A 26,882-nucleotide genomic window follows, 5' to 3' on the forward strand; every position below is an offset into this window, starting at 1 on the left:
CAAAATAATCTTGAACAGATTGTTTGGACATACAAGACTGTTTGTAATAAATATTGTTGCTCTTCCAAATATAAAATTATATAATAAACATGGTGTCTATTTTGATACAACTCTTGTGAAGGATTCAATGATATTAACATGACAAATGTACCGAATGAAAATTGGAATGAAATGGCAACTGAATTGACCGGTTGACGCATGCGCAGCAGGGTACGCAGCGAAGTCTAGTGCAGACAGTGGAAGAGGGCGCCAAATAGGAAGTAGAGCAGAAATGTTCAGCTCGGCTTCATCTCTCAACAAACCGTCGAACATTTAACACGTGAATGATTCGGACCTGTCTACAAGGTGCTCTCCCCCCGAGATGGAACAAGCCAACGTTTGGCCGTCAGCGGCGGGTGAAGGTAGGAGTTGCGTTTGTTAGCCTCGCTTGGCCTAACTCCTCACTTTAGGCTAAGTTGGCGGCGAAGAAACAAATGTCCTGTTTGAGAGTTAAACGCGTCCCTCGTCTCTTAAGACAAGGCAATCGGTTTTGACGACACATTGAAACGTTTGTTTTAGCGGTGGTTGTGCTACAAAGACCAACGTGATGAGTCAGGTGAATGTGGCAGCAGTCTGGTTGTCATGGCAGCATATTATGTCATCACTATGTCGATTAAACAGGGTTTTAATTAAACAATCAATTAATCTAAAAAATGGAATTAAAATGTCTTGAATAAGTCTTTAAAATGTTAACACATGATAAGTATGATGGTAAATACAGTAGTCTGAAATCTCAAAATAAGTTTACATTTTAAAACAATCTGAATGACTCCTTTGTCAGTAAAGATTATTTCTAATAGGTCAGTTTTAGCAAACAGTTTACGGTACTTTTCTTGACACTTTTATGACAGTTAAGAATGTTCACATGCTCATTAAAATCTTGCAGGTGAATCTTACACATTTTGCATCGTTTAGTCATCTTGAGACCATACTAATTATTAGTACATTGCTAAACTGTGTACCTGTGTTTCCTCAGACATCGATCCAGACAAGGTGAGCATATGGCCACGTATGGAGCCCTTCCTCCTGGGTTCTCTTCAGGTATGCGTACACCATCAAACACGTTGTCCAGTGTACAGTAGCAAAATAACTCAAGAGGGATTTTTCATATTAGGTGGCCCCCTCCTCCAAGCTCGGCCTGCACTACCTTCGCAAGATGGCCACCTACGTGCGCACCCGCGATGGCTGCTTCCCCTCCTTGACCTGGGTAATGTGGAGGCACATCGCATGTGGGAAGCTGCAGCTAGCAGAAGACCTGGCGTGGCTCTACTTTGAGACCTTTGACTTCTTTACTGGCCATTCGCCCGGGGACAGACTGGAATGGGCAGAGTGTCTTTCGCAGTGTTCAAGCAAAAGTGAGCTTGACCATCAGAGGAACGAGGTAACAAAAAAAAGGTTTTTATAGAATTTTAAAATGTATAATTGTTACATAGTAATCCTGTGCTACATCGTGGTTCAGACTTTGTGGCCCCATGATTTCTAAATGGAACACATCTATTTTTAGTCACCGACTCCCCAGCTATATCACGGCATCCACAGCCAATCGTGTATTGTTTTATTGATTTTTTTCTGAAGAGCAGTAAATGCTCTACTTTGCTTTGCGATACAAAAGGAAAATGCAGCAGTATGTGAAACGCAACTCCAACACATCCCCTCCCGTTATTGTTTATTTATTACTTACAATTTGTATGCCACTAAAAATGGTAGCAAAAAAAAAGAATAATTTCTTCTTCTTAAACTATATGAAACTACTTTTGGGGGGCGGGGGGGTCTGGCGTCCAATGTAAAAGACAGTATGGTAATTAAAATGATAATACTGTACTATCGTAAATAACTGCTTCAGTGAGTGAAACAAAAAATGGAAGATTCATGGTACTCTAATGCCGCTGCATGTGACCAAAGAGAACCACAGGAAAAACACATGGGACAGTCGAACACACATACACAATGAGAACACTCACACTGAACCATGACTGGCCAGGCCAACTCCAGCTCCTGATGTCACTCACTAGGCCATGCACCTTAGAGGCACACATCATACACAGGTCTGGCAGGATTAGGAATTTAGTCGTAGGTTGTTTTTTTTGGGGGGGGGGGGGTCTTCGCCCGACAACCCCGGTTGGGTGCCTGGCGGACCTGCTGTGCCCCGTTTTGCTGCATTGCGCGGGCCGTGTTGGGGTAGGGGGCGATCCTGGCTCCTGGGTTTGCTCTCCGACCGGTGGCCCCTGCGGGGCCCGGGGGTTATGCCTTGGCGCTGCCGTGGCCTGGGGGGTTGTGCTTGCTCTGTCCTAGCCGGGGTCGACGGCTCCCCTCTTTGGTGGCGGTTTTCATGCATGCCAGATCCACCACACCAGCATCTATCGAAATTCAAACACAATCTGCTTCTTCTTCTGGTTGTTGAATCGGTGGAGGCTGATGTCTGTGGATCTCACTCTGCTTCATCTATCCTTCCTTCCTTTCCTCAGTCTCTCCTTTGGTCTCTTGAGGTCTCCCTAATTTGTTGGAATTTAGATGTTTCTGGGGTTGTAGGTGATGGCTGGTCGGTGCTGTATTTCACTTTCCTTTCTTTTCTTTGATCCTTCCTCGGGTCTCCTGACAACATCACGACTCTAGCTGGATTCTGAAGTATTCGGTTTAGGTGAACAGTATGGGATTTTTAATAGGTTTTAGGTGAATTAATGAGTACACACTCACACGCACGCACGCACGCACACATACTTACGCACATACAAAATAAAAAATAAATAAAAAAGAGAGCGCAACAATGATGACATGTCGAATCGGTAAAATTACCGAATGAACAATACTGAGCTAGTGAAGGAATTTAGTAGTTTCTTTGCTCCCTAGAGGTCTGTGGACACGCTGCAGTTCCTCCTCTTCCTCCACATTCAACAGCTGAACCGCGTGTCTCTGCGTAAATCGCTCATTGGTGAGGAGTGGCCCAGCCATCGCACACGCTCGCCATCTCCATCGGAACGTGAGACCAAGACCAGCTCCCAGAACAAGGTCAACCTCATGTACTTTAACACACTCACTTAGAACATTGAACAATATCCAACAAGACACAGACTTCTTCTCAGACACACAATAAGAACAAAAGTGGTCAAAACAGAATGCATTATTTAATTGGTGGTTGTTCAGTAGAACTGGGACGACCAGGCCCACCTGTCCTATATGCAGAGCCACCTTGAGGAGCTTCTGGATCTGCTGGTGGAGCCGGACCAACTGTCAGAGTCCGGTATGGTCCCGCGTGACTGTCAGGTGTGTGGACCACCTGCTCGTGATGGCTCACAGCAAGTTAGCGACGACTGACCCGTGCCTTGTCTGCTCCCAGATCTCCCTTGAGGCCGTGCGCAGCCTGGGCCTGCTCCTTGAGGGTTGGGTGCACCCGGGAAGGACTGTCCAACCCGTTCATAAGTTGCTGACTAAATGTCCACTCCAAATGCAGGCGGGCTACTCTGCGCTCAGCCATTCCTTCCCTCGGCACCAGCTCATCTCCTGTCTTCAACATAACCTCACCCTCAATCCCTTTGGGATAACGTCCTGCCTGCGCTCCAAGAAGAAGCTAGCCTGGGCCCAACAAGGTACCTTCTTAAACAATACCCAAATCTCCTCCTTTGAAGCTTTCTCCTAACTTTTTACTTTACCTTTCTTGTTGTATCTAGTGGAGGGGACTATGAAGTCTGCCATGATTGTCCGAAACACTCACATGGCCCCAGCAGGGAGCAAGATGGTGCTCATGTCTAAAGTCTGTAAACAGACCCTGGCTAAGACCTCCGACAAGATGACGGGAGCCAACATTAAGATCCACCGATGCTCTAACGCCTTCATCTACCTCCTTTCTCCTCTCAGGTAAACTAACATCCACTCGCAACTCCCACAACACAAGTCAGATGCTTGAAAGGCTGGACATTGAAAAAGAAAATGTTCAATGAGTAAAGTGCTATTTCACAATCGCTTTCATACTGCTCTTTTTGTTTGTAAATTGAGAAAAAATATATATACATGTACTACATAAACATGGTAACCTAATGTACAAAATAGTTACACAATGAATATACAGTAATGTAGTCAGTTGATAAAATGTGGGTTTTTTTTCTTCTTCTACAGCAATACAGTATTGTATACAGCCAATATATATCACTTGCTGTCAGACGGGAATCCCCGTACCTCCAAAATCATCAGGAGACTACAAAACCATTGACATTTTTATGTCAAAAACAGCAAATCATATTCAATGCTTTAGATTGTTCACTAGTAATAATAATAGATTTGTGAAAGAATATGATGCCAAATTGTGACATTGGAGGTTTTGGCCCGATGCCAGCGATGGAAGGATGCATGTCAGTAGAATCATTTTCACACAGATATATATATTTTTTTATGCAAGTATATTTTTTTTAAGTATTGAGTGTACCTTGAACATTTGTTTTCTATTATTTTATATAATTTTGGTGAAAATCCTTATCTTGGTGAAATAACAAATTTAAAAAGTATCTATTTTTTTTAAATATAATACAGTAGTTAAAACTATGTCTTTGATTTATATATATTTTTTAAAATAATAATATAAAAAAAATATATATATATAATTTTTTTTAAATTATGCAATAAAATGGCCGCATCCTGAGATTGATAAAAATGGGTGGATTTTGTTGCCTTATTTTAAAATATAATACAGTAGTTAAAACTATGTCTTTGATTTATATATATTTTTTAAAATAATAATAAAAAAAATAAAAAAATAAAAATAAAAAATAAAATAAATATATATATATATATATATATATTTTTTAAATTATGCAATAAAATGGCCGCATCCTGAGATTGATAAAAATGGGTGAATTTTGTTGCCTTTATTTAAAAATATTTTTATATATATATATATATATATATATATATATATATATATATATATAAAGGCAACAAAATCCACCCATTTTTATCAATCTCAGGATGCGGCCATTTTATTGCATGCTGTCTACCGAAAACGACATCACAGTTGGTCTGGGCTCAGATAACAATCAATCACAACTCGGCTTCAGAAAACAGGTGAGCCATGATTTGCCATTACCTGAGACCCCTGAGCAATTCAGATGTCATATTTTCAGTCGACAGCAATTGGCAAAATGGCTGCCCCTGAGATGAATGAGTTTGGGGGGATTTTGTTGCTTTACTCTTATTCCACAAATGCAATATTAATCAGCATACCGCGTTTTGACTAGTGGGGCTGCATAGAACATAAAGAAAATGTTGGGGTTGACTTCCCCTTTAAACCATGCACATTTTCTCAGACAAATCTCATTCAATCTGTGTTGAAACATTTTTATGTTTATGTGATCAGTAGATAATCCGAACCTGATCCGGATTTTACATTTGGCAGAAATTTCTTGTTGTGTAAAATCCAATTTCAAACATACTTATTACTCTTAAGTCTTATTCAGTGTGAGTAAAAATGTGTTTGTTTCCACACAGTCAGAAGATACAATGTTGCCTTTAATCCAGATCTGATTCCTATTTACTAGGGGTGTGAATTGCCTAGTACCTGGCGATTCGATTCATATCACGATTCATAGGTCACGATTCGATTCGATTAATCCCGATGCAAATCTATAAATTGATTATTGCAAAATTTTTTTACTCAAATTTAGAAAATACTAATCAGTAAACTTGTACATGTACACTGTAAGATTTGAATGAAAATTTATTAATTTATCTGAAAATTCAGGCTTATAACTGAGCCACTTCATTTAACAAACAGGTTGCAGTCTGTTTCATGTTTGAACAGCACTGAAATAAAATATTACGGCTTAATGTTCCATTTATATAACATTCTTCCTTGCTTAATGTGTAAATCCTAACCCTAAGTAAGACATTTTGTTGAATATTCCCATAAAAAAATGTATGTTAAAAATCGATTCGGCCGCATATCGAATCGATTTGAGAATTGCGTGCTATAATATCGCAATATATTGCAGAATCTATTTTTTCTAACACCCCTTCTATTTACCATTTTGGTCTTTCCCCAGGTCGGTCAGTGTGGACAAGTGCAGAGATTGCACAGTGGTTCTGGGTCCAGTGGAGACCAGTGTGCATGTGCACTGCTGCCACAACGTGCGTGTGGTGTGCGCGGCGGGCAGGATGGTCATCGGGGCCTCGTCCCACTGCACACTCCACGCCATGACGCCCACACGCCCTGTGCTTCTGCCCGGCAACGCTGACATCACCCTGGGCCCCTTCCATACCTTTTACCCCTCCCTGGAGGACCACATGGCCAGCGTGGGGCTAGCGGTGGTCCCCAACTTGTGGGACCAGCCCCTCTTGCTAGGGACTGACCCTGTAAAGCCTTCCGCAAACTCGGACCCGGCTTGCTACCGCCTCCTGCTCCCAGAGGAGTTCCACATGCTGGTGGTGCCTTTCCATATGAAAGGGGACACGTGCGAGGTGCCTGGGGGGTTGGCGCCCCGCTATCAGGCGGCACTCGATGCCAAGCAGAAGAGGATACAAAGATGGCAGAAGACTGTCATGGATGCCCAGCTGAACAAGTAAGTGGCACGTATAGATGGGCTTTTAGCCCAATATTATTAACCAACCATGGGAGAAATTACATTCATTCATTAAATAATAACAAATTATTTATTAATATTTTCAATAATCTGCCTTTGGCTGACAACCAGTCCAGGCTAGCGTCTATCATGCCTCTTACCTAAAGTAAAGCTGCCTAATGCAGATTTTGTAACTGCTCATGTACATTAAATCCGAAACAAATAACGTTAGCATACACCAACTGTGTAGTAGCTAGTTGTATTTTTCCATTGCCTGACTGTAGTGTTTGGATGGACAATTGAAGCCAGCAGTCAATAACAAGGTTAGCTAATGCGAATGGTAGTAGTGTGTCACTATTGCTCGAGGGACTCTGAACTCACCATGACCCTGATTGGACAGAGTAACAATACAATGTTTGACTTATATACACGACGACACTGGCCACAACCTACACTTCTCCACTTCAACTAAAGTCGTTATTACGTGAGATATTTGCATGAAAACCACTTCAACAAATGAAAGCAGATCTAGTGGTACTGGTAACGGAGTGTGTCTTCCTGTGTCGCATGACGATGTACTTTACGCAAAGTTCATCACGTGTTGTTTGTGAGTGAACTGCCGTATGTCGGACGTCATGAACCCTGGACCCCATTTTAAATAAAACTTGACAGAGAGCATCAATTGACTCACCCCACTCATTTCTCATTGGTGCTATCTGCACAGAAAAGCGATCCGCAAAAAAAAGGCAAAAAGTCCACTTTTAAAGGCAGTTATGTGCGTTTCCACTCCAGTCCTGTAGGTGGCAGTGGGTGCATACTCCCAACACCTATCTTGCATTTAGTGGGGCCAATGCAAGCCAGTTCTACCGGCAAAAATAAAAGTGAAAACAAATTACTTCGCTATATAAGAAAAAGTGTTTGGTCTCTATAGTGTGGATTTTCAATTATTGTGAGTAATATATGAAATGAGCTTGCTTCTTTTGTTCACTTCTAAAATGTGTTGTGTTTCTTTCTGTAGGGAGCAGAGTTCCAAGTTCCAGGAACTGGTGGAGGCGAAGTTCCACGAGTGGCTTATGGAGACGGGACACAGGCAAGAACTGGATAGCCTGATCCCGCCTCCTGTGCCCTCCATGCAGGTCTCCAACGGCGAGCTGGCGAAAAACGACACATACATGAAGGCAGGAGGAGCGGCGGGGCGGTCGCCTATGGCTTGTTGAGTTGTTTTTCTCGCACTTTAGTGGTATTAATTTAAATGAAAAAGTCATCAGTCATTTGTGTCCTAAATATGTAGAAATTAAACTTGAATCCAAGGTGCCGTTGTTGTTTCAATGTGTTCGTGACTGGTCACTTGTGTAGACTACATTCTGTTTTCTGCATTCAAACGACGGGGAATCCAGTAAATTCAGCCGTTTTGATGAATTTTATAAATGCAAGACTAGTACTGAGTAGAGAGCGCAGACCTCCACCAAAATCTAAAATAAAACATTAGATCCACAAATGCTCATAATATCAAGAATTTTCAAACATTTGAAAGTTATTGTAGCCTTCAGAGGACTTAAGAAGCTAAAATGGCTGATAGGAAAATGGTTTCCCACCCTTGACTTTGCATGTCTGAATTTTATCATTAGGAATAAAGGGATCATACAGTTGAGAAGGACCATTTTTCACTCAAACTCTCGTTTTGTTTTTTAATCAGGAAAATAATATTTGCATGCATTGTCAATATCATTAATTCGTTTCGGCGAAATCAGTAATTAAGAATTCCAATATAGTCAAAAAAATTCAAACTCCATCCACCCATACATTTTATGCACCACGTATCCACACTGCCGACGCACGTGGGTGTGCTTGATTTTTCAAGTCCAACTTTGGCAGTGCAACCTCCAAGGGGTTGTCATGCAGCTTGCTCGCCGACAGTCGACGCTCTTGAAGCGGCCACAGAGAGCGCTTCCATCTACTTCTGGACAGACAGAAGCTAGTGTTTGCCCTGGCGGCCAGTATAGCTGCATGAATGTGACAAAACAAGCCAGGAAACATTATGATGCATGCCTCCTTCTGTTGTTGATGTTGGTTAAATCACTGTTGAATTTTTCATGGGGGGGGGGGGATTTTTTTAATGTTGACATCATTTTTACATACAGACCTAGTACATACATACATATTATAAAATATAATGTTCATCCCCATCAAATGTCCCTTTAAATGTGACTTTGCAGATCCTAATATTGACTTTGTGAATATGAAAGTGTTGATTCAGTCACTCGTGCCAACCAACCTCATGTTTCAAAGTATATTTTTCCAACAGTCACTAGAATTACCATGTGTATTACATTTGTATATTTTCATTTATTTTAAGGCCTCCTTGTTTAAAAAGCTTAAATATGTCAAATGTTAATTTCTTGTGTACATAGTGAGCCACTATAAAACAACCTGTCATGTTATTGCATTGGAGATGATTGTTGTAAAACAATGAATGAATGTTGCTGTCGGACTCTTTTATGCAGCTTTTAAACATCATTATGTTTGCTCATAAAAACAATAAAGATGCTCACTTCGTGTATGCGTCCTGTGCAATTTTCAAATTTGGAATAATACACATCAGTTTGAGTTATATTTAAAGAAGTATGCCGTAAATGACTGGTGTCACAGGGCAGTGTCTGGATGTATCCACAAGGCAGAAATAAGTCCTGAGTTGGCAGCTCCTCCCTTGCCAGGTGGGGGCAACCCGGCGTAGCTGGCACGTGTAAGCGATATGGTGAGGGGAGGGCGGGCGCTGGACGCAGCCAGTACACAAGTGGGGTCATTCATTATGCCGTAATCCTTCCTCGCTTTTCTGGAAAAACTGAATAGCGCTAGAATCACTGACTCAATTTTTGGATCTCCTTTTCATGACAAAGCGATTGTTCCCCTGTTTGCCTCCCACTGTTGGCGCTGCCCAACATGGCGAGGCAGGGGTATAAAAGGGAGCGCTTGAAGTCTCAGTGCAACATCGAGACCTCAGGGCAAACACCGAAAACCGCCACCATCACAGGCTACGCCGCAACATTTTATCCAAGATGGGCAGGGTGAGTTGAGGCAAAGCTACACAAAAAATGGCGTTTACATCTGCATTCCCGACTGGGTCTTGGGATTAAAAACCTATTTGGACAGGCAATTTGCCATTCTTGGAGATGCCACTCATAGTGTAGTGGTTACCATAGCTGGCTTGGGATCCATTTCCATTAGAGTGGGACTGATGATTCCTTTTGACTTGAGTCAGCTCAGATGGAGAACTCCATTGGCAACATTTTTGAATTTTACTGTAGGAAATGTTAAAAATTGTCTGATCCCGCAGATCGTCTTCTACGAGGACAAGAACTTCCAGGGTCGCCGGTACGAGTGTGACAGCGACTGCTCTGACTTCCACACCTACTTGAGTCGCTCTAACTCCATCCGCGTGGAAAGTGGCGCCTGGGTGGTGTACGAGCGGCCCAACTATCTGGGCTACCAATACGTCCTGACCCGGGGCGAGTACCCGGAGTACCAGCGCTGGATGGGCCTCAACGACCGCCTCAGCTCCTGCAAGATGATCCACTTTGTGAGTGCCAGCACATTTGTTGTATCCGCTTTCACATGTAGGACTTGAAATAAGTTATTGTGCAAATGCAGGGGTGGAAGTAAGTATAAAATCTTGTTTTGTACAATTGACTGTACCTCTATTTATGTACAGCTAGTGAATACTTTTTGTCCAGCTAACCTAACCCTAACGCCTGCAGCTACATTCAGGGTCACCACCAGTCAAACAGGCCAAAAATCAATCGACTTTGATAAAGCCCACCATATACGATTGATTGCGTATCTCCGGCCAATCTAAGCCTCCCTTTCCCGCCGTCATTCCAGACAAGCGGGGGTCTCTACAAGATGCAGCTGTACGAGAAGGCCGACTTTGGGGGCAAGGCTTTCGAGGCCACGGAGGACTGCCCCTCTCTCCTGGAGAAGTTCCGCTGGAGGGAGGTGAACTCGTGCAAGGTCTTCGACGGCTGGTGGGTGTTCTACGAGCACCCCAACTACCGCGGCCGCCAGTACTTCCTGGAGAAGGGCGAGTACCGCAAGCCCGGCGACTGGGGCGCGGCCAGTGCTGCGGTCCAATCCTTCAGGCGCTTCACTGAATGAGTCATTCTCCCATAGCTGCTCACCCCCTCCCCAACCCATGCCACGCAATCAATATCATGCTACACTATGAACCATGACAGGAAATGAGAAGATTTTGAACTGAGGTCAACAAAATAAAAGCCTGTCCAGAAAGCAGACACAGTTGTCCTGGATTTTGAAGTTTGTCCGTCTCGTTTTGCAAACATTCAACAGTTTGGTTCATGTACTGTATATCCTTCCATTCATATTCAAAGTGAATGGAAACCAGTCTGACCCTGGCTTTATTAAACCCCAGTTTGAACCTGAAATCTTAATCCTGCAATGAAACCATAACCTTAACCCTGAATTGAAACCCAGACTTTAGCTTGAAACCTTACTTTAAAAACCTTAACCCTGTCTTGAAACCCTAACCGTTTTGAAACTACTAATTGAAATGCTAACCCCTTGCTTGATAACATTACTAAAGCTCAAACCCCTACATTTAAAACAGTAATCAAAACCTTAAATTTATCTTGACATGCCAATTTGAAGTCCTACTTTGATGAAATTTTAACTGTAGCTTAAAACCCCAATTTAAAACCCTAACTCAAAACTCTAATCCAGCCTTAAAACCATTAACCTTAGCTTCAAATTGCAATTTAAAATCTCTGACTTGAAACCCAAATCCTATTTTGAACCCTACTTTGAAAATTTAACCTGTGGCAAACCCTCCTATGAAAACATAATCTTTGTTTTAAACCGTAACCCAGGCTCAAAACCCTAATCCTGGCTTGATGATAAGGCTTTGATCCAAGGCAGGAAGTAACAAGTTTGGAACTGAGATTGATCAAATAAAAGGCTACCTAGATACTCTGATTGTCTGTGTATTTTTGCAAACATTCAAGTTAGATAACAAACTCTTGCTTGGTCGAATCGGAGCACCTTGAAGTTTGATCAGTTGCTGTCAGTGCCGGGCCGAGGTCCATGGTGACAAGTTGACGGTTGAAATGGGTCCCAAAGGAGAAACAGTTCCCTCCTCCGCCAATCAGGATCAGCTGTGCGTCCTTTTGGATCAGCTCGGAGCAGAAGGAATGCAACATCAGAGGCCACGGCACTGAGGTCTGAAGGCAGGACAAGCACCAGTGAGATTCCGGACCAGTACACGATGTGAAATCAGGTTTGAAGCACTTTGAATTGACCGTGAACAGACTGAACTCGACGCTGCATCGCCTGGAAAGGTTGATCACGGCCACTCCCGGCACGCCGTCTGAATGCAGCCAAACTCCGCCCACCACAATCATGTGATCGCCAATCACATGGGCACCATGCGAATATCTACAGGACAGTTCAGTTAGTTCAGAATGTTTCATCCGTTTTTCTATATCGCTCATCCTTACTGGCGTTGCAAGTGAGCTGGAGCTTATCCCAGCTTGGCATTGGCCAGAAATAACTGATTTTGACCTGTAGTCAAAGGTAATTATTTGTAGAGGATGACAATATGCAACTGTGAGGAACCCACCTTGGACAAGGAGGGGGCTGAACATCTACCCTCTCCCAGCAGAAGCCTCTTTCATTTGGCTTCATCACCACAATGTCGCCCAGGGGCTCCCCTCGTCTTCCGTGCCCTCCGAACAGCACCAGCCCTCCCTGGTAGGAACAGGCTGAATGGGAATGGCGGGCCTCTGGTGCAGCACCATCTACTGTCACCTAAAAGAATTGCATTGCATATTGGAAATACTCTAAGCCAGGGTGTCTTTTTAAAAAATATATTAAAATAATTCACTTATTATGATGCATGGATTTAAATCTTACAAGTCAAATGCAGTGATAGAGCATGACAAGTTGTTTCTCATAGAAGATGTACTGCATATTAAGATAATATTAATTTGCAAGGTCAAAAGTAATTGCATTGCCACCATGATGACTATTTACATTAACTTGGATATTTAGTCATATATGCAGCTTTACCACACATTATTATCTGATCACATGTACCAGATTATTCTGGTAAATCTTGATGAAAATTATGTTTATCAACACAACAATCACTACCTCAGTCCAGTGTTGCTGATCCAGATCCAGGAAATAGCCATCACCCAAAACAGTTTCAGACTCATTTTTTCCACCAAAGACAAACAAGAAGTCTTTTCCTATATAAAAACAAAGAAGTTCGCTTTTGGTATCATTTAAAAAAGGAAAATACAAAAAAACTGCTCCAAGGTTACCTTCATGAGAGACCAGAGTGGCAGAGTGTCTCCATCTGAGTGGTGGATGAGCACCTGTACACTCCATCCGCTCCTCACGAAGGTCAACTACATCCTCAGGACCAGGTGAACCTTCAAGATGGAGGGTGACTTTGAGAAGGCCTCTGATCGGGTTGACGGGAGACGACCGTCCTCCGTATATCACAGCGGTTCCCCCAGAAATAGAAGTAACACTGTGGTAAAGACGAACACCTGGTGAAAAGGTTTTAGTTTAGCCAATGAACCTTAATGAGCCAAAACTTCCGATGTACTTACTGGAATGGGCTGACGGTTTGGCACGGACAGATTTCCAGCCTTCAAGGCCTTGATGCAAGACTCGACTCGGAGCCCCTCGGCCAGTCCTGCAGGAGCCACCAGTGAGCAGGACGTGTCCTCCGTCCAACAACGTGGAGGCCATCCCAAAGCCCTCCACACAAACTGGCTCTGTTTTCACGACGAGGCCGGTGGGGCCCCACGATGGGCACTGGAGTGGCGCTGAAGGGTAGAACAAAAGCACAACTGTAGCAGCAGATTTCAGATAAAACAGGTAAGAGGATGAAATAAAAGCAACGAACACCTTCAGGATGGACTATCAGAGCTTGTGCTGTGAGAGAACCTCGAGATGCTGTGAGGATGAAGTAGTGCGAGCATTTCTGGTGCCACTCCTAACAAATAGACGAGATATCACTGCAAGTCAAAGTGTTTTGTAAGTTAACAACTAAAATTAAGATCGATAAATAAACTCTCATGTTAATTCAGGGTTCATTTCCCTTTATTTTAGAAGCTTGAAAAAAAAGATTGCTGTTTAAAACGCAATAACAGTATTGGGGGAGGGAGGATTGCAATAAGATGATTTTTCAAAAATGTTCAGTCAAAGTTTTTTTTTTTTTAATCTCATCACTAAAACTGACCTCATACTCATCAAAAGGCTCCAAACGTTCCACTCGGCGTCTCTCGTCATCAGGAATCAACCTGAGAAAGAACTCGTTCATATCCAAACACACACATTGTTCCCATCCCTGAATACAACAAAAACAGCACACACACACACACACTCATTAAATCAACACTAATGGAGGAAAATAAATAAAATAATTGTATTTCCCCAAATAGTGGTTGCCACTCCAACTGCACAATCCAATTAAGGTGTCTCATTCAGCAGTAACATTAATTACAGTATCTCTGTTAGTAAAATACGTCCATAAAATGATTAACTCGTCATTTGAACTCTATTGCTAACCAAAGCAGCAACACCTAGCAAAGCACATAACGTTTCCTGGTGCAGTATTAAAAAGGATCTTGAATGAACGGATGACCATTTGCGTATTTTTCAAGGATATCTGGCAAAGTAATTCTGCAAATACCGGCCTTGTCAAGGAACCTCTGCCTTTGTGCGTCAGTGTCGGGATATTGTCGGATTGCGTGCAGAGTGGAATTCAGTTTCAGGAAATGCTCCTGCATGATGCGACCAAACGGATCTTGGGGATGGATCTGCTCGTACATCACAAAGAGAGACTGGTGCAATAGCTTCGCTGCCCAACTAATGATGTCATCTGACCTGGAGGAAAATAATGTTCATGAATTATGACTGCGATAGCCATAATTGGACTCATCAAAAAGTATGAGACCCTATCTCAAACATCACAGATCTTTAGCCCGACTGGGACTTTTTAGTTCTAGGAACCAAAAAGTTAAATTTCCTGCAACTTCAGATGGAAATGCAGTTAGCAGATCGCCAAAAGTTCCTAGTTATTGAGGTAAAATCCACAAAAATTAAAATGCACAATTTATGATGTTACTGTTGTGTTTCCATGTAGGTGAGCACCACTTCGGAAAGAATCAGAGTGGGGGCAGTTGGATCCAGTCCTGCCTTTAGTAGAGCTTCTTCTACATGGGCATCATGTCGCAGATCCACCCCTAGCAGGAAGTACTGACTGCTCGACACGTACACAGGTCCTACATACACACATGATTAGCTAAAACCTGTAGCCAGGTAGCAAAACCTGTAAAATGTCACTGGAGTATTTTACCTGTTGAAGAAAGTACATGCTGAGAGTCCAGCATTCCCGACAACGACACGTTGGACTGGATCAGAGCCGCCTTACGCCGAGTCACGTCTGGGAAATCGACTTCAAACACGACGGCCTTGCTGAGTGCTGCATCTCCATATAAGCGGAAATAAAGAGAGTCGAAACCTGCACCCAGAGACAGAAGCTACAAAAGACAGAAAAATATGTCATATTGTCATTATATGCGTGGCTGTAAAAAAAAAAAGAAGAAGCTAGATTTAAGTAACAGTTAACTTGCTTGTCTCTTGGCACAATGTTGTGTGACTTGCAGGAAAGTCCGCATACAGTACTCCACTGCTCTCCAGCGAACATAGTAGCCCCTACATAGTATGTAACATAATATTGTTTGTTTTACTGAAAGGTGCATACATGTTAATAACAACTTTACTGATAACATTAATAATAAAAATAATAATAATAAATGCTGTTATATAACTACAGGGATTTAAAGGCGAAGTGACGTCAATCTGATGTCAAGTCTATTCGTGTATCATTATGCGTTTGATGTACATGAATTAAGCCCACCCGTTTTTATCAATCACATGAATGGCAACAGGTGATACACAGGTTATAAATTGTACCTAACTAGTCAAAGAGCATTTAATTCTTAATTCTTTAATTCAAAGAGTATTTAATTATTCCAAGTGTCAATATATGTCGCTGGTACATAAATGAACAAAGATACATTGCTTGTAGTGAAAAAATCCTAATTTTGGTGGATGAAATATTAGAAAGCAAGAGTTGTAGTGAACAACACACTCTCAATTCGTAGGGCTAGTGGCGCAATGGATAACGCGTCTGACTACGGATCAGAAGATTCTAGGTTCGACTCCTGGCTAGCTCGATCATCTTTTTATTCTAAATATACTGCACTCGATGATGTAAGTGCGCAGCGGAATCGTTCCACAATGCGTTATCAAGCAACTTATTGTGAAACTATTCAAGTGCCTTACCATGCACATTTCGCATACTATTCTAAGCATGTGACATCACATGTCACTTCAGCAGGACATTAATTTGTTACGGTAATCGTGTCCGAGCATACATGAATGTGTTGTGTGTTGACCGACAAGAAGGGCAGCATTGTTAACCTGTTAATGAGTGGAGATCTCCTCGCCACTTTGCACACGAAGTGCTGCTGGAAGCAATCTTGGAAGTAGCCCTGAGCTGCAGCAGACACTTTACTCACCACGCTGTTGTCATTGGTCCCTTGCACCTGAAGAGTCCAAGAAGAACTTGAAGACATCACAAAGCCTACATTCAAGTCTGTTTAAGTCCAATCAGTGTAAAGAACCTCACCGCGGTGTCTGAACCCTTCTGCTTCTTTCTGTTAGTCATGTCTCCCGTTAGCTCTCACGTTACTTTAAAATACTACGACGTACACATTTTACACATTTCTCTATGGATGTGTGGAAAACAGTTCAAATCACTGTCACTCGGGCTCGCCGTTGACCGCTTCTTTGCCATGCAGCGCCCCCGTGAGGCATGGAGGACCATCTCAAGCAGCTTTGCCGCATGAATAATAAACTGGTCATTATTTAATTACTGCGTGTGCTTGGGTGCATTACATTTGGATTACCCCTCCAGCTCAGTTTGCCCTAAAAAAAAAGTCCTACTGTATGACAATTAGTCATTTATTTGTTGTGACCATAAATGCATCATTTCGTCATGCATCTCTAGCTTGCTTGATAATGCGGCAGACAGGCCGTGCGCATGCGCGTTTCCCCCAACAGGAAGCGTTTGGCTTCAACCAGCTGATGTTGCTACATTGAAGTCAACAGACAGGGGAAGCGATACTATTTAGGGTAAGTGTCTTTGTGTACTCTCACAGTCTTGATCGTAAGATTCAAGCAGGAAAGCTGTCATTATGTTATGAAATCGCTGTCGAATATTTGAGCTCTTTAGCCATGTGGCCTCTTTCTGACGTCCAAGCTGAAGTGAACATACATAGCGGTGTCATGCTAGCGACAAAGAAACGATAACATCTGATGGCGTCATCACGGGAATAAACAAGGAAGCTAATGAAACGTTGGCCCTCAGGGTGTATTGTTCGACGTGGACAAGGCTGCGGTGAAATGTGTTCGGCATTGTTCGCTAAAACAGGAGAAACTTATCTCTAATAATCTGTTCGCATTGTTTGGAAATGTCAGTTTGTTAAATGGTAATTTCAGACGTCTGTCAAATAAACTTCACCCACACAGTTAAGCAAAGTGATATATTTGCATATGTAAATGCTGTCATGTGGCAAACTGGTGTCCAGTCATGATGCAATTTATTGTATATTTTTCGACAATAAAGAGATAAATGTTACGTATTATAATAAAAACACATTTACATAAATGTAACTGGAAAAGAGTTCAGGTCAAATCTGCTTTCAGATTGCAGAGCCTTCAAATTCAGTAATGCTGGTTGTTGCAACTTAAATTATATTGGCAATGGGTCTTTTTTTCCCCCTGAAATTAAATGTATTACAAGGTCAGCTAGCTGTCAGAGTAAGTCCCCATTGCAGTCCCAAGTACCCAATACATGGCTTGCCATTATAACATCATAATATCAATATTTTTCACACAGCCCTATTGGAAGTCAGAATAAATGGATGGGAATCATGTTTGTTGTCATTAATTCACACCTTCTGCCATCTTTACAACAAAATAGAATACACCTTTTTTAGTCCTGCAATGGGGCAGTCCAGCCTCATGGTTAGCAAGTCTGCCTCACAGTTCTGAGGATATGCGTTTGAATCTCATATCCAGCCTAAAAGGCAAATGGACCTTGAGTTAATATGAAAGACAGTTTATCTAGTTCAATTAGAGTTGTTAATTTAGCGATCTTAAGTGTTCAAGACTCCGCAATGACCCTCATCTAATCTGTCAAAGAGCAGTCAGGATATCATCAGCGAGGCTCGAGCGCACAGGTCGGAGGCATAGCGACAAGCGTCCTTCCCCCGACGGCACCCTCACACGGGTCGCTATGAGCTCCAGAGGGAGTGGCGGCCGCTCCAACGGCGTGCTGCCGCAGACCAAGATCTGCCAGTTCAAGCTGGTGCTGCTGGGCGATATGGCGGTGGGCAAGTCCAGCCTGGTGCTGCGCTTCGTCAAGGGACAGTTTGACGAGTTTCAGGAGACCACCATAGGAGGTGAGCGCTGCGAGGAATGGGATAAAAAAAAATTGTCTGTGTGTCATTCACATTTGGAAAAATTAATATTTGTATTTCGCAGCTGCATTCCTGGCCCAGTCAGTGTGCTTAGATGACACCACTGTCAAATTTGAGATCTGGGACACAGCAGGACAGGAGCGATACCACAGCCTGGCACCCATGTACTACAGAGGAGCTCAGGCTGCCATTGTGGTTTTTGACATCACCAAGCCGGTATGCAACACACACATGGATTCCATTGATACGGGAACTTAATAAATGAATCTTATACAGGAACAAACGTTCAACTTTATAAAAACTCAAAATAGTTTAACATTTAATAACTTTCAGACAAGTATAAAAAAAAAAACAGTGAAACAATCACCAAAGTCATTTTCTTTATTGTCTTACAAGTGCAGAGATGCCAAGTCTTCTAGTTTGGCCGTTCTTAGTCAAAAGATAAAGCACAAAATAATGCCTACTCACCTTATTGCAGCGAGTTACTGCTGTGCGTTTTGGCTACAAGAGTAGATGTGCAACTAATAAAGTGGTCAATGAGTCCACTGTATATATTACATAGCGCCTTGTGCTATGTCATCATCCAGCGTGTGTGTGTGTGTGTTTTGTTGGCGTGCACAGGAAACCTTTGAGAGGGCCAAGGCCTGGGTGAAGGAGCTGCAGAGGCAGGCCAGTCCCAACATTGTCATTGCTTTGGCGGGCAACAAGGCAGACCTGGCAGAGAAGAGGCTAGTAGAGTATGAGGTAAGCACCCACCCCCCCCCACCCCCAAATGCAAATATTGATGATATAGTTCTCGTAGCAGCACGGTGGTGACTGGTTAGCATGTCCGCCTCCCAGTGCAGAGGACGTGAGATCGAGTCCGGGCTTCGGCCTTCCTGGGTGGAGTTTGCATTCTCTCCCCGTGCTTGCCTGGGTTTTCTCCGAGTACTCCGGTTTCCTCCCACATTCCAAAGATATGCATGGCTAATTGAACACTCTAAATTGTCCCTAGGTGTGATTGTGAGTGTGGATGGTTGTTCGTGGATGGTTGTTTGTCTCTGAGTGCCCTGTGATTGGCTGGCGACCAGTTCAGGGTGTATCCCGCCTACTGCCCGAAGCCAGCTGGGATAGGCTCCAGCGCCCCCCGCGACCCTTGTGAGGTCAAGCGGTTAAGAAAATGGATGGATGGATAGTTCTCGTATTGAATTTCATTAATTGTGGATGAATATCCTGCTACAGATTTGGACCAGTAGGAGGCACTGTAGTCTGTAATACCATTCAAACTATTACTTCAGTAACTATATTCTAACTGTAACTTGTGACAGTGACAAAAATCAATACATAACAAAATTATGTCGATATCTGCATTTAAATATACAGTGGAACCTCAAAAGTGGAACATACATTCCTTAATTCCTAAAATGTTCTAATTTCAAAACAACCTTCACTATATAAAATAAATATAAATTCGTATGTTCCGAGATGAAGTAGTCACCTTCATTATACATAACATACCATGTTTCAAGTTTTGACATTATTTTCATGTGTACAAACAAGTTATCCACTGTGACAGGCAACTAAAATGAAGGAAAACTACGGTACTCCTCCTTTGACAATGCCAAACAGATGCAAAATGGAGAGGGAAAAGTGATTCTTGGTTGTTGGAATAAATGTGATTTTGTTAGTAATTGAAATGAAATGAATTGTATTTCCTGTACTGCAATGAGTAAATTAACAGTTTCCTATATTAATAAGTACCATTTCTGATTCAGTGGTACCATTACTGGTACCCTATGGAGGACCAAAACTGACAAAATTAAAAATAAATAAATAAATGAATGAATACATAAATAAATAATATTTATATATTTTTTAAAGTAAATAAATAAAATAAAAACAGATATTAAAAATATAATTCAAAAATTAAATACAAAAACTATAAATGAAAAAAACCATATATATATATATATATATATATACATACACACACACACACAAGTAAATACAAGTAAAAATAAATACAAAATGAGATTCAAAAACTAAAATAAATATAAACATAAATGTGGAAATAAATATCAATAAATAAAAACGCTCAACCCCCTCACTCGACCATTGAAAGGCAGTTTGCAATGGCGTTCAAACCAAGACACGCTTAGGACCGCCCCCTCATTTGAGTAACCTTTCGTGCTGACAGGGCATCTGCAGCATGAAATAAATAAATGTGAGAACAGTGTTTTTATTTATTGATTGATATTTAATTGTATTTATTTTCATATTTATTTCCATGTTTATTAAAAAAAATTGAATTTATTTAATAAAAACAACTATATATATATATATATATATATATATATATATATATATATATATATATATATATATATATATATATATATATATATATATATATATATTAAAATTATTTTTATTGCCATTTATGTATGTTTTTTAAATACAATTTTGGAATTATATTTTTATATCTTTTTTTTTTAATTTTCATTTATTTTTATATATATATATATATATATATATATATTTGTTTTGATTTTTCATTTTAAATTTGGACAGTTTTGGCCCCCCATAGTACTATTCTGTGGTGGCATTAAAAAAAAAAAAGCAAAAGACTGAGCTCCAAATTGTTGAACTTGATGTTTTTTGCCTAATGTTTCTTTTCGGCGGCGAAGGAAGCGCAGACGTACACAGACGACACGGGTTTGCTCTTCATGGAAACCTCGGCCAAGACGGCCATGAACGTCAACGAGCTTTTCCTGGCCATCGGTGAGTTGCTCTTTATCTCTTGCAATCTCCTCTGCAGTCTACGAAATTCAATCGTACACATCATTATAGTTACTTCAATTTGAAAATCCTTACTTTTAAATCCCAGTACAAGTTTAACAGGATGCCATTACAACTGATTGCCTTGATCTGTCTGTTAATAATTGTGTTCCTGCAGCCAAAAAGATGCCAAAAACAGACACCCAAAACCCAACACACGCTGCACGACATCGAGGGGTCAACCTTCAGGACCCTGACGCCCACTCCACCAGAGCTTGCTGCGGCGGGAACTAGATCACGCACACCCCCTTCATGTTCGACCACTACAAACCCAGCCCAAAAGTACCCCTTCTCCCTGAGCCAACCATTTCCAATGATCATCCTCATCAGTGAATCAAGCCAGCTGGGAAGAGGGAATGCAACAGCAAAATGGAGGACACAAATTGTGTATATTCTGCCTTGTTTCATTTCAGCTTGACTCCTGTCCGATAACTTACAATTGTACAAAGCCAACAAGCAAAGAAGAAAGCAATATGATGAGGTAAAATAAATGAGGCTACCATGTGCTTGACATGCTTCATCTGTCTGGTCCTGTGGGTCCGAAAACTAACCAACACAGTTTCTGTGTTTTCGTATTTATGTCAAGACTCCATACATGTCCTAAGGTACAAAGCAAAATACATGCTTATTGCTCTCACACATAGCAACAATAAAGGCATGAGCCACAATGTGTATGCTGACATAAAAAGTCGTATTTGCCAATGATTCCATGTGTGTAGCAGAGAGCACAGGAAGGGCTGATTCCTGATGGAAGACGTTTTCAGTTTTGTCAAAGGATGGAATGAAAACAGGAAATGAAAGAATTTAGTGTTGAGGGGATTGGAGTAGGTGTATGTGTGTATCTTATGGTTGATGAAAATGAAAGCAAATGTAATAAAATTCTACATAAACAACCTGATGACATTGATAAAAAATGTGTATAAATGTGTTGAATTAGGTTATCTGTGATAAATGAAAATTGCTGTCAAATCTGAATCAGATGTGGCGTCAATGTGGTTTAACACTACAGACGCAAACAGCAAAATGTAAGAATTAAGATTATTTTTGTTTTAGGTTTTTGCCTATTACAAGTAAGCATTTCTAAAATAATGTTGTATACCTGTGGCTTCTCATCAAAACTCAAATGTGAGCATTCTTGAAAGAATAACCTAAAAAAATTAATTCATATTGATAAATTGTAACTAGCAATGTGTTAATTTTGAACTCACTGTGTTTCAATTTGGACTTAAATTGTGTTTGCACTGTTGGAAACCCATTCAAATACTGTAATTAAAAATGGTATGATTATGTAAATGCATTGGGAATTAATGAGGAATGAAAGAGGACATTGACGCTTCCTGTTGAGAGATTGTACAAAAAGGATATTTTAATCTAAATTACAACAAATTTGAATTTGTGCTGTCGCAAAATGACATTTACAAAAAAAATTACGAGTGTTTCAAACAATTTAAAAAAATTTAAATATATTTGTTTTAAAAAGGAAAACATGATTTCCCTTGTATTTTCTCTCCATTAAAAGACAGGAAATGAATAATAAAACTTATTTTTTCAGCTATTCATCACACTCGTCCTCCACTGTGGCATAGATTAATTGGTTCCTGCGTTTGATACGTGGTGTGGTAGTCTGGTTTCCCGCATCACCTGCTTCGTCGCTGGTCCGTTTGAGGAGGCGCTCACCCTCTGCCTCCACGTTGCTTGGAGGAAGAAGACGAGGGACAGCTGGTGTGGAGTGTTGTGGGGGAGGCAGGTCCATGAAGGGGGACATGGGAATGGGCAACACTTGAGATTTGGGCGGGGGCAGGACCATGCCTGCGGCAGGTGGTTTTAGATTGGCGCTGCTTTTGGGCTCTTCCTCACCCTCCTCTTCCTCCCACTCATCCTCTATGGTGATCTCATCGGGATTGAAGGAGTTTGACGCGCCCGAAATGTCAGTTGGGTACTCGCTGGGCTCGTCGCCGCTCTGAGCGTCGTCTTCCTCCTCGGCGCCGCCGTCTTGAGCACCGCTCGTGTTGCCGGCCTGGCCCGCTTTGGTGTAGAGCTCGGTGAGGCCCAGGGTGGCGCACAGCTCTGTGGTCTGGGGGTTGGCGTGGTAACTGGGGGCAGCGTGGTACTGAGGGTTGCTTGGGTCGTAGGGCGGCACGGTACGACTGAAGTTGTCTGGGATGGCGAGCTCGCCGCTGAGCTGCTCCACCACCTTCATCAGCGCATCTTCAGAAACCGTAAAGTCCCACCTAGTGGATGATGACAACAGTTATCTTCAGGACTACAGAAATCAGATCATTACTGTTGAGAAGCTGAAATCAGAGGATTTTGACAAAATATAAGTTAAACAATAGCTCTGAATGATTCCTCGGTTGTTAAAATAGTTCCAATAGAGTGCACCCCCACTCAAATCGAAAGAGTCTGCATCAAAAATTTTATGATGAGAGTTAAATTTTTCGAGCTATATTTCTTATTTATGACAGGCAGTTTAATAAATGTGTTAAAGGGGAAGTCAACCATAAACATTTCTTGACAATAATATGTTATAGAGGTGTGAATTGCCTAGTACCCTGCGATTCGATCTGTATCACGATTCATAGGTCACGATTCGATTCAATACCGATTAATCTTGATAAGAATCGATAAGTCAATGATTGCGATTTTTTAAACTAAAATTTAGGAAATACTAATCAGTAAACTTGTACATGTACACTGTAAGATTTGTATGAAAATGTACTTCAGGCTTATGTGAACTGTGAGCCACTGTATTTAACAAACAGGTTGGAACCAGTTTCATGTTTGAACGGCATTGAAATAAAATATTATGGCTTATTGTTCCATTAATTTAACATTCTTCCATGCTTAAAGTGTGAAACCTAACCCGAAGTAAGACATTTTGTTAAATATATCCATCAAAAATTCATCTTTTAAAAATCTATTCGGCTGCATATGAATCGATACGAGAATTGTGTGCTGTAATATCGCGATATATTGCCGAATCGATTTTTTTAACACCCCTAATATGTTATATAAACATGACAATCTGATTAATATTACATTTGTGGAATATGAGTTATGAAGCAAAATCTAGCCGTTTTTATCCATCTCAGGGAGCGGCCAGTTTGCCGATTGCAGTCGACTGAAGATGACATCATAGTTGCTCAGGGCTCAGCTAACTTCAGCTTCAGAAAACAAGTGAGCTGTGATTGGTTGTTGCCTGAGCCCTGAGCAACTGTGATGTCATCTTCAGTCAACAGCAAGTGGCAAAATGGCCACCTTCTGATATTGATAAAAACTGCCGGATTTTGCTACTTAACTCATATTCCACTAACATAATATTAACCAGAATACCATATTTAGACTAGTGGGACTGCATAGAACATATTGTTGTCAATACATTTTTGGGGGGTTGACTTCCTCTTTAATAAATGTACAGTAAATAATACAGTGAAGCCTATTCATAGTGTACCGTTCGTGCAGTCCATTATTCTCTGGAGGGTTCCAGGGATGAGGGGCGATCCTCTGCAGATCGTCGGTGGCCTTCAGGATGGCGAGCCACTCGGGGTCATATTCAAGATCGTCGGATGAACCGGCCCTTTCTGGTACGTCCAGGATCTATGACAAAGGCGTGCGTGTCAATTTAGAGCGACCGTCTTTTGACTGACATGTAACACGACGCTCCCTTACCTGCAAGAATTCCCGATGGGGCAGACATTTATCCAGCGACAGGAACTTGGTGACTCGCGGGACGGCGTTGGGTTTAGGCTTTAACCGTGAAGGAAAGACATCTAATGAAAAATAACGTGAACAAGGATTTAAGCAGTCTCGGGTTAACGGTCAGTCTTACTGGATGCTTCTTCAGAGCAGCAAATTTGACGTGAAGATGCGCCGAGAACCAGTAGGTAGGCTGAAGGTGCTCCAGGAGCTCGGCGGAGGCGGGACTCCCAAGAGAGTTGGACTCGACGTCCTGCCGCAGAAACTTCTTCTTACGCAGCAGCTCCTCTGTGGGCCCGTGATGACAGATACCGCGAGGCCAGTCGTGGCTCAGGAAAATGTCGACGGGCATGCGAATCTTGATTGGAATTTGGGAATGGACATTATAGTTGGAATTCATTCTTTTGATTGACGAGTGTGTATTTGAAAACAAAAACTTCTCAGAGTGGAGCAAATAGTCTGCATCTTCCCCTTCAGTTTGAGAAAAAGCATGGCATCCATTTTGCATGGCAAATAACACTCAAGTAATGTTTGTATTACATAATCAAACGAACAAGTCCACTTCCATCAAATTAAAGACCTCTGATGACCTGTTTGATGATTACCTGCTTTAGTTTGAACACCTCAATATTCCGCACGTGATAGACGCTTCTCAGGGTTTCGGGGTTGTACGGCGGGAATTCGTGATGACCTGCAACAGGCCAACACACCTGATGAACACACTGCTTTGCGGCGTGTAGTATAGTGTCCAGTTTGACAGTGAACTCACCTCTTCTGTAGTCATGTGACTTGAAGATGCCCGAAATGCCGCCAATTCTGACCCCTCTGTAGCGGATGACCCCAGCGTAACCTGCAGATGAGGTCGGAGAGTTGCAGATACAACAGGATGTTAAAGAATGATTACTTATGAACTTCAGATTATGGCGCTTTTTTTTTGTCATGTTGACATGACACTGTGTATTGTCAGATGGTCCCTACCCAAATAATATATATTAGGAGCCACCCAGCCTCCATAAGAAAGCTCCTGCAGGTGATTGGAGGCCTCATGGTTACCGCCGATGAAGATGGTAAGAATTGGAGCCTTCTTTTCTCCAGAATAGTACCTGTAACAAATGTTTTGTTGCAAAATAGGCCTGCAAGTTGTGACTAAAAAACTAAAGATGAAGAAATGCAAAGAGGCACTGACTTGTAAAAAGTTTGCATGGTTCGGTACTTGGCAGGCACCGCCATGCACTTGAGGTCGCCTTCGTTGCGCACAGCCTGGAAATCGCCGCAGCAAAGCAGCAGGTCCACTTTGACGCCTTCCTTCTTTTCCAGGTAGGCGATGGTATCGTAGATCTTGTCCAGCTCGCCATGGCAACAGCCCTCCACTGCAATCTTCATGGCTGCAACCAGCAGAGGCGCTCTAGATTCGATCTCAACTCCTTTGCTGCCTAAAGAAAGACGACATGGTCAGCTTGGGAAGTTGAGCTAAACATACGAATTGGTGAACTGGCACCGCATTCCATTCATCCATTCTGTATGTTTTGGAATTTTTAAAAAGCTTAATTCCCCAGATAATCAAAGTTCACTCGTTTCTGCTCTACACAACGCCTGCATTGAAACCGCAGTTCGAATCAATCAGAGAGTAAATACATTATACAAATTCAGTAAACAATATGTTTTGTTTTATGTATATACAACATTGATATAATCCAATACGTTGCTAATAACCTTTGGCTTTACTTTACTCCAAAAATGTCCAACATCAGCCCAATGTTTGTTTGTTTTTGTGAATCATTTCGAGTCGATATCGCCATTCATGAGCACAGTAGCACACTGGCGACGAACACAAGCTATTTAAATTATTGTTCTTTTAAGCATTTTTTTTTAAATCACTACTTACGGAGAGGTGCGAGGGGCTAAAGAGGACGCCTGGTTACTTTTACACGCCGTAAGCCCCCCAAATCGTGACGAACAAGTTCATGTTTTGCTGTAAAACTGGACAAATGTGCAACGAAATTTCCCACCCTGCGTTCACATGCCAGTACGCATGCGCAGGTCAAAAACAGTCACCTACTATTTTGTTCGTCAGGGCAGATTCAACACTTATTATTAGAAGCCATTTTGGATTAAAAATATATATATATTATTTATGCGTATATATTATTTGGATGCACGTTCATGCGTGTTTTTATAGTCTCTCTGTTTTCTGTTCTGTTGTGCAGTT

General features: G+C 41.8%; 5 protein-coding genes and 1 non-coding gene across 7 annotated transcripts; 4 read left to right on the top strand and 2 right to left on the bottom strand.

Moving 5' to 3' along the window:
• Nucleotides 1-223: 223 nt before the first annotated feature.
• On the top strand, nucleotides 224-9,140 carry tbccd1 (TBCC domain containing 1). The gene is made up of 9 exons (XM_086090852.1): nucleotides 224-401; nucleotides 1,016-1,080; nucleotides 1,154-1,420; nucleotides 2,887-3,045; nucleotides 3,184-3,300; nucleotides 3,374-3,623; nucleotides 3,705-3,891; nucleotides 6,069-6,584; nucleotides 7,603-9,140. Exons 1-9 carry the CDS (start codon nucleotides 362-364, stop codon nucleotides 7,799-7,801), a joined length of 1,800 nt encoding a protein of 599 aa, XP_085946978.1. The 5' UTR covers nucleotides 224-361; the 3' UTR covers nucleotides 7,802-9,140.
• A 356-nt stretch (nucleotides 9,141-9,496) lies between these two features.
• On the top strand, nucleotides 9,497-10,873 carry crygs2 (crystallin, gamma S2). Its single transcript, XM_086090853.1, has 3 exons — nucleotides 9,497-9,649; nucleotides 9,919-10,161; nucleotides 10,464-10,873. Exons 1-3 carry the CDS (start codon nucleotides 9,641-9,643, stop codon nucleotides 10,734-10,736), a joined length of 525 nt encoding a protein of 174 aa, XP_085946979.1. The 5' UTR covers nucleotides 9,497-9,640; the 3' UTR covers nucleotides 10,737-10,873.
• Nucleotides 10,874-11,119: 246 nt separating this feature from the next.
• Nucleotides 11,120-16,449, bottom strand: lcmt2 (leucine carboxyl methyltransferase 2). Its single transcript, XM_086090851.1, has 14 exons — nucleotides 16,306-16,449; nucleotides 16,098-16,222; nucleotides 15,245-15,326; nucleotides 14,968-15,151; nucleotides 14,737-14,893; nucleotides 14,306-14,495; nucleotides 13,849-13,956; nucleotides 13,515-13,602; nucleotides 13,214-13,432; nucleotides 12,920-13,150; nucleotides 12,747-12,844; nucleotides 12,214-12,401; nucleotides 11,894-12,029; nucleotides 11,120-11,815 (listed from the first exon to the last, which is right to left on the bottom strand). The coding sequence occupies exons 1-14, from the start codon at nucleotides 16,342-16,344 to the stop codon at nucleotides 11,600-11,602; spliced, it is 2,061 nt and encodes a 686-aa protein (XP_085946977.1). The 5' UTR covers nucleotides 16,345-16,449; the 3' UTR covers nucleotides 11,120-11,599.
• trnar-acg (transfer RNA arginine (anticodon ACG)) lies at nucleotides 15,778-15,850 on the top strand. The gene has a single exon. It is a non-coding gene; the product is annotated as a tRNA-Arg (tRNA).
• A 242-nt stretch (nucleotides 16,450-16,691) lies between the features above and the next one.
• rab5b (RAB5B, member RAS oncogene family) lies at nucleotides 16,692-22,539 on the top strand. 2 transcript variants are annotated; one of them, XM_086091340.1, is made up of 6 exons: nucleotides 16,692-16,811; nucleotides 17,888-18,142; nucleotides 18,225-18,376; nucleotides 18,782-18,904; nucleotides 20,827-20,920; nucleotides 21,096-22,539. In XM_086091340.1, the coding sequence occupies exons 2-6, from the start codon at nucleotides 17,977-17,979 to the stop codon at nucleotides 21,209-21,211; spliced, it is 651 nt and encodes a 216-aa protein (XP_085947466.1). In that variant the 5' UTR covers nucleotides 16,692-16,811; nucleotides 17,888-17,976; the 3' UTR covers nucleotides 21,212-22,539. The 2 variants fall into 2 exon arrangements, with proteins under 2 accessions (XP_085947466.1, XP_085947465.1); XM_086091339.1 differs by having other exon boundaries at nucleotides 16,706-16,811; nucleotides 17,883-18,142.
• dbr1 (debranching RNA lariats 1) lies at nucleotides 22,318-26,705 on the bottom strand. The gene is made up of 9 exons (XM_086091338.1): nucleotides 26,559-26,705; nucleotides 25,860-26,106; nucleotides 25,652-25,776; nucleotides 25,443-25,523; nucleotides 25,279-25,364; nucleotides 24,807-25,031; nucleotides 24,647-24,724; nucleotides 24,429-24,574; nucleotides 22,318-23,208 (listed from the first exon to the last, which is right to left on the bottom strand). Exons 2-9 carry the CDS (start codon nucleotides 26,054-26,056, stop codon nucleotides 22,530-22,532), a joined length of 1,617 nt encoding a protein of 538 aa, XP_085947464.1. The 5' UTR covers nucleotides 26,057-26,106; nucleotides 26,559-26,705; the 3' UTR covers nucleotides 22,318-22,529.
• Nucleotides 26,706-26,882: the final 177 nt, after the last annotated feature.

This window comes from Leptonotus elevatus, chromosome 12, assembly GCF_054856555.1.
Source record: "Leptonotus elevatus isolate MCC_2025b chromosome 12, RoL_Lele_1.0, whole genome shotgun sequence".
NCBI classification, from domain to species: domain Eukaryota; kingdom Metazoa; phylum Chordata; class Actinopteri; order Syngnathiformes; family Syngnathidae; genus Leptonotus; species Leptonotus elevatus.

Bases quoted from the DNA above. Each gene is read 5' to 3' on its own strand.
- tbccd1 (XM_086090852.1), top strand. From the start codon at position 362: ATGGAACAAGCCAACGTTTGGCCGTCAGCGGCGGGTGAAG. The intron at 3,046-3,183 runs GTCAACCTCATG...GTTGTTCAGTAG, and splicing joins AGACCAGCTCCCAGAACAAG to AACTGGGACGACCAGGCCCA. The intron at 3,301-3,373 runs GTGTGTGGACCA...GTCTGCTCCCAG, and splicing joins TGGTCCCGCGTGACTGTCAG to ATCTCCCTTGAGGCCGTGCG.
- crygs2 (XM_086090853.1), top strand. The intron at 10,162-10,463 runs GTGAGTGCCAGC...CCGTCATTCCAG, and splicing joins CCTGCAAGATGATCCACTTT to ACAAGCGGGGGTCTCTACAA.
- lcmt2 (XM_086090851.1), bottom strand. From the start codon at position 16,344: ATGACTAACAGAAAGAAGCAGAAGGGTTCAGACACCGCG. The intron at 14,496-14,736 runs GTAACATCATAA...ATTTTCCTCCAG, and splicing joins ACCTACATGGAAACACAACA to GTCAGATGACATCATTAGTT. The intron at 12,402-12,746 runs GTAGTGATTGTT...CAATTCTTTTAG, and splicing joins ATCAGCAACACTGGACTGAG to GTGACAGTAGATGGTGCTGC.
- rab5b (XM_086091340.1), top strand. From the start codon at position 17,977: ATGAGCTCCAGAGGGAGTGGCGGCCGCTCCAACGGCGTGCTGCCGCAG. The intron at 18,143-18,224 runs GTGAGCGCTGCG...TGTATTTCGCAG, and splicing joins TCAGGAGACCACCATAGGAG to CTGCATTCCTGGCCCAGTCA. The intron at 18,905-20,826 runs GTAAGCACCCAC...TCGGCGGCGAAG, and splicing joins AGAGGCTAGTAGAGTATGAG to GAAGCGCAGACGTACACAGA.
- dbr1 (XM_086091338.1), bottom strand. From the start codon at position 26,056: ATGAAGATTGCAGTGGAGGGCTGTTGCCATGGCGAGCTGGACAAGATC. The intron at 25,524-25,651 runs GTAGGGACCATC...CCTCATCTGCAG, and splicing joins TCCTAATATATATTATTTGG to GTTACGCTGGGGTCATCCGC. The intron at 25,032-25,278 runs GTAATCATCAAA...ATTCCAATCAAG, and splicing joins AGGTGTTCAAACTAAAGCAG to ATTCGCATGCCCGTCGACAT.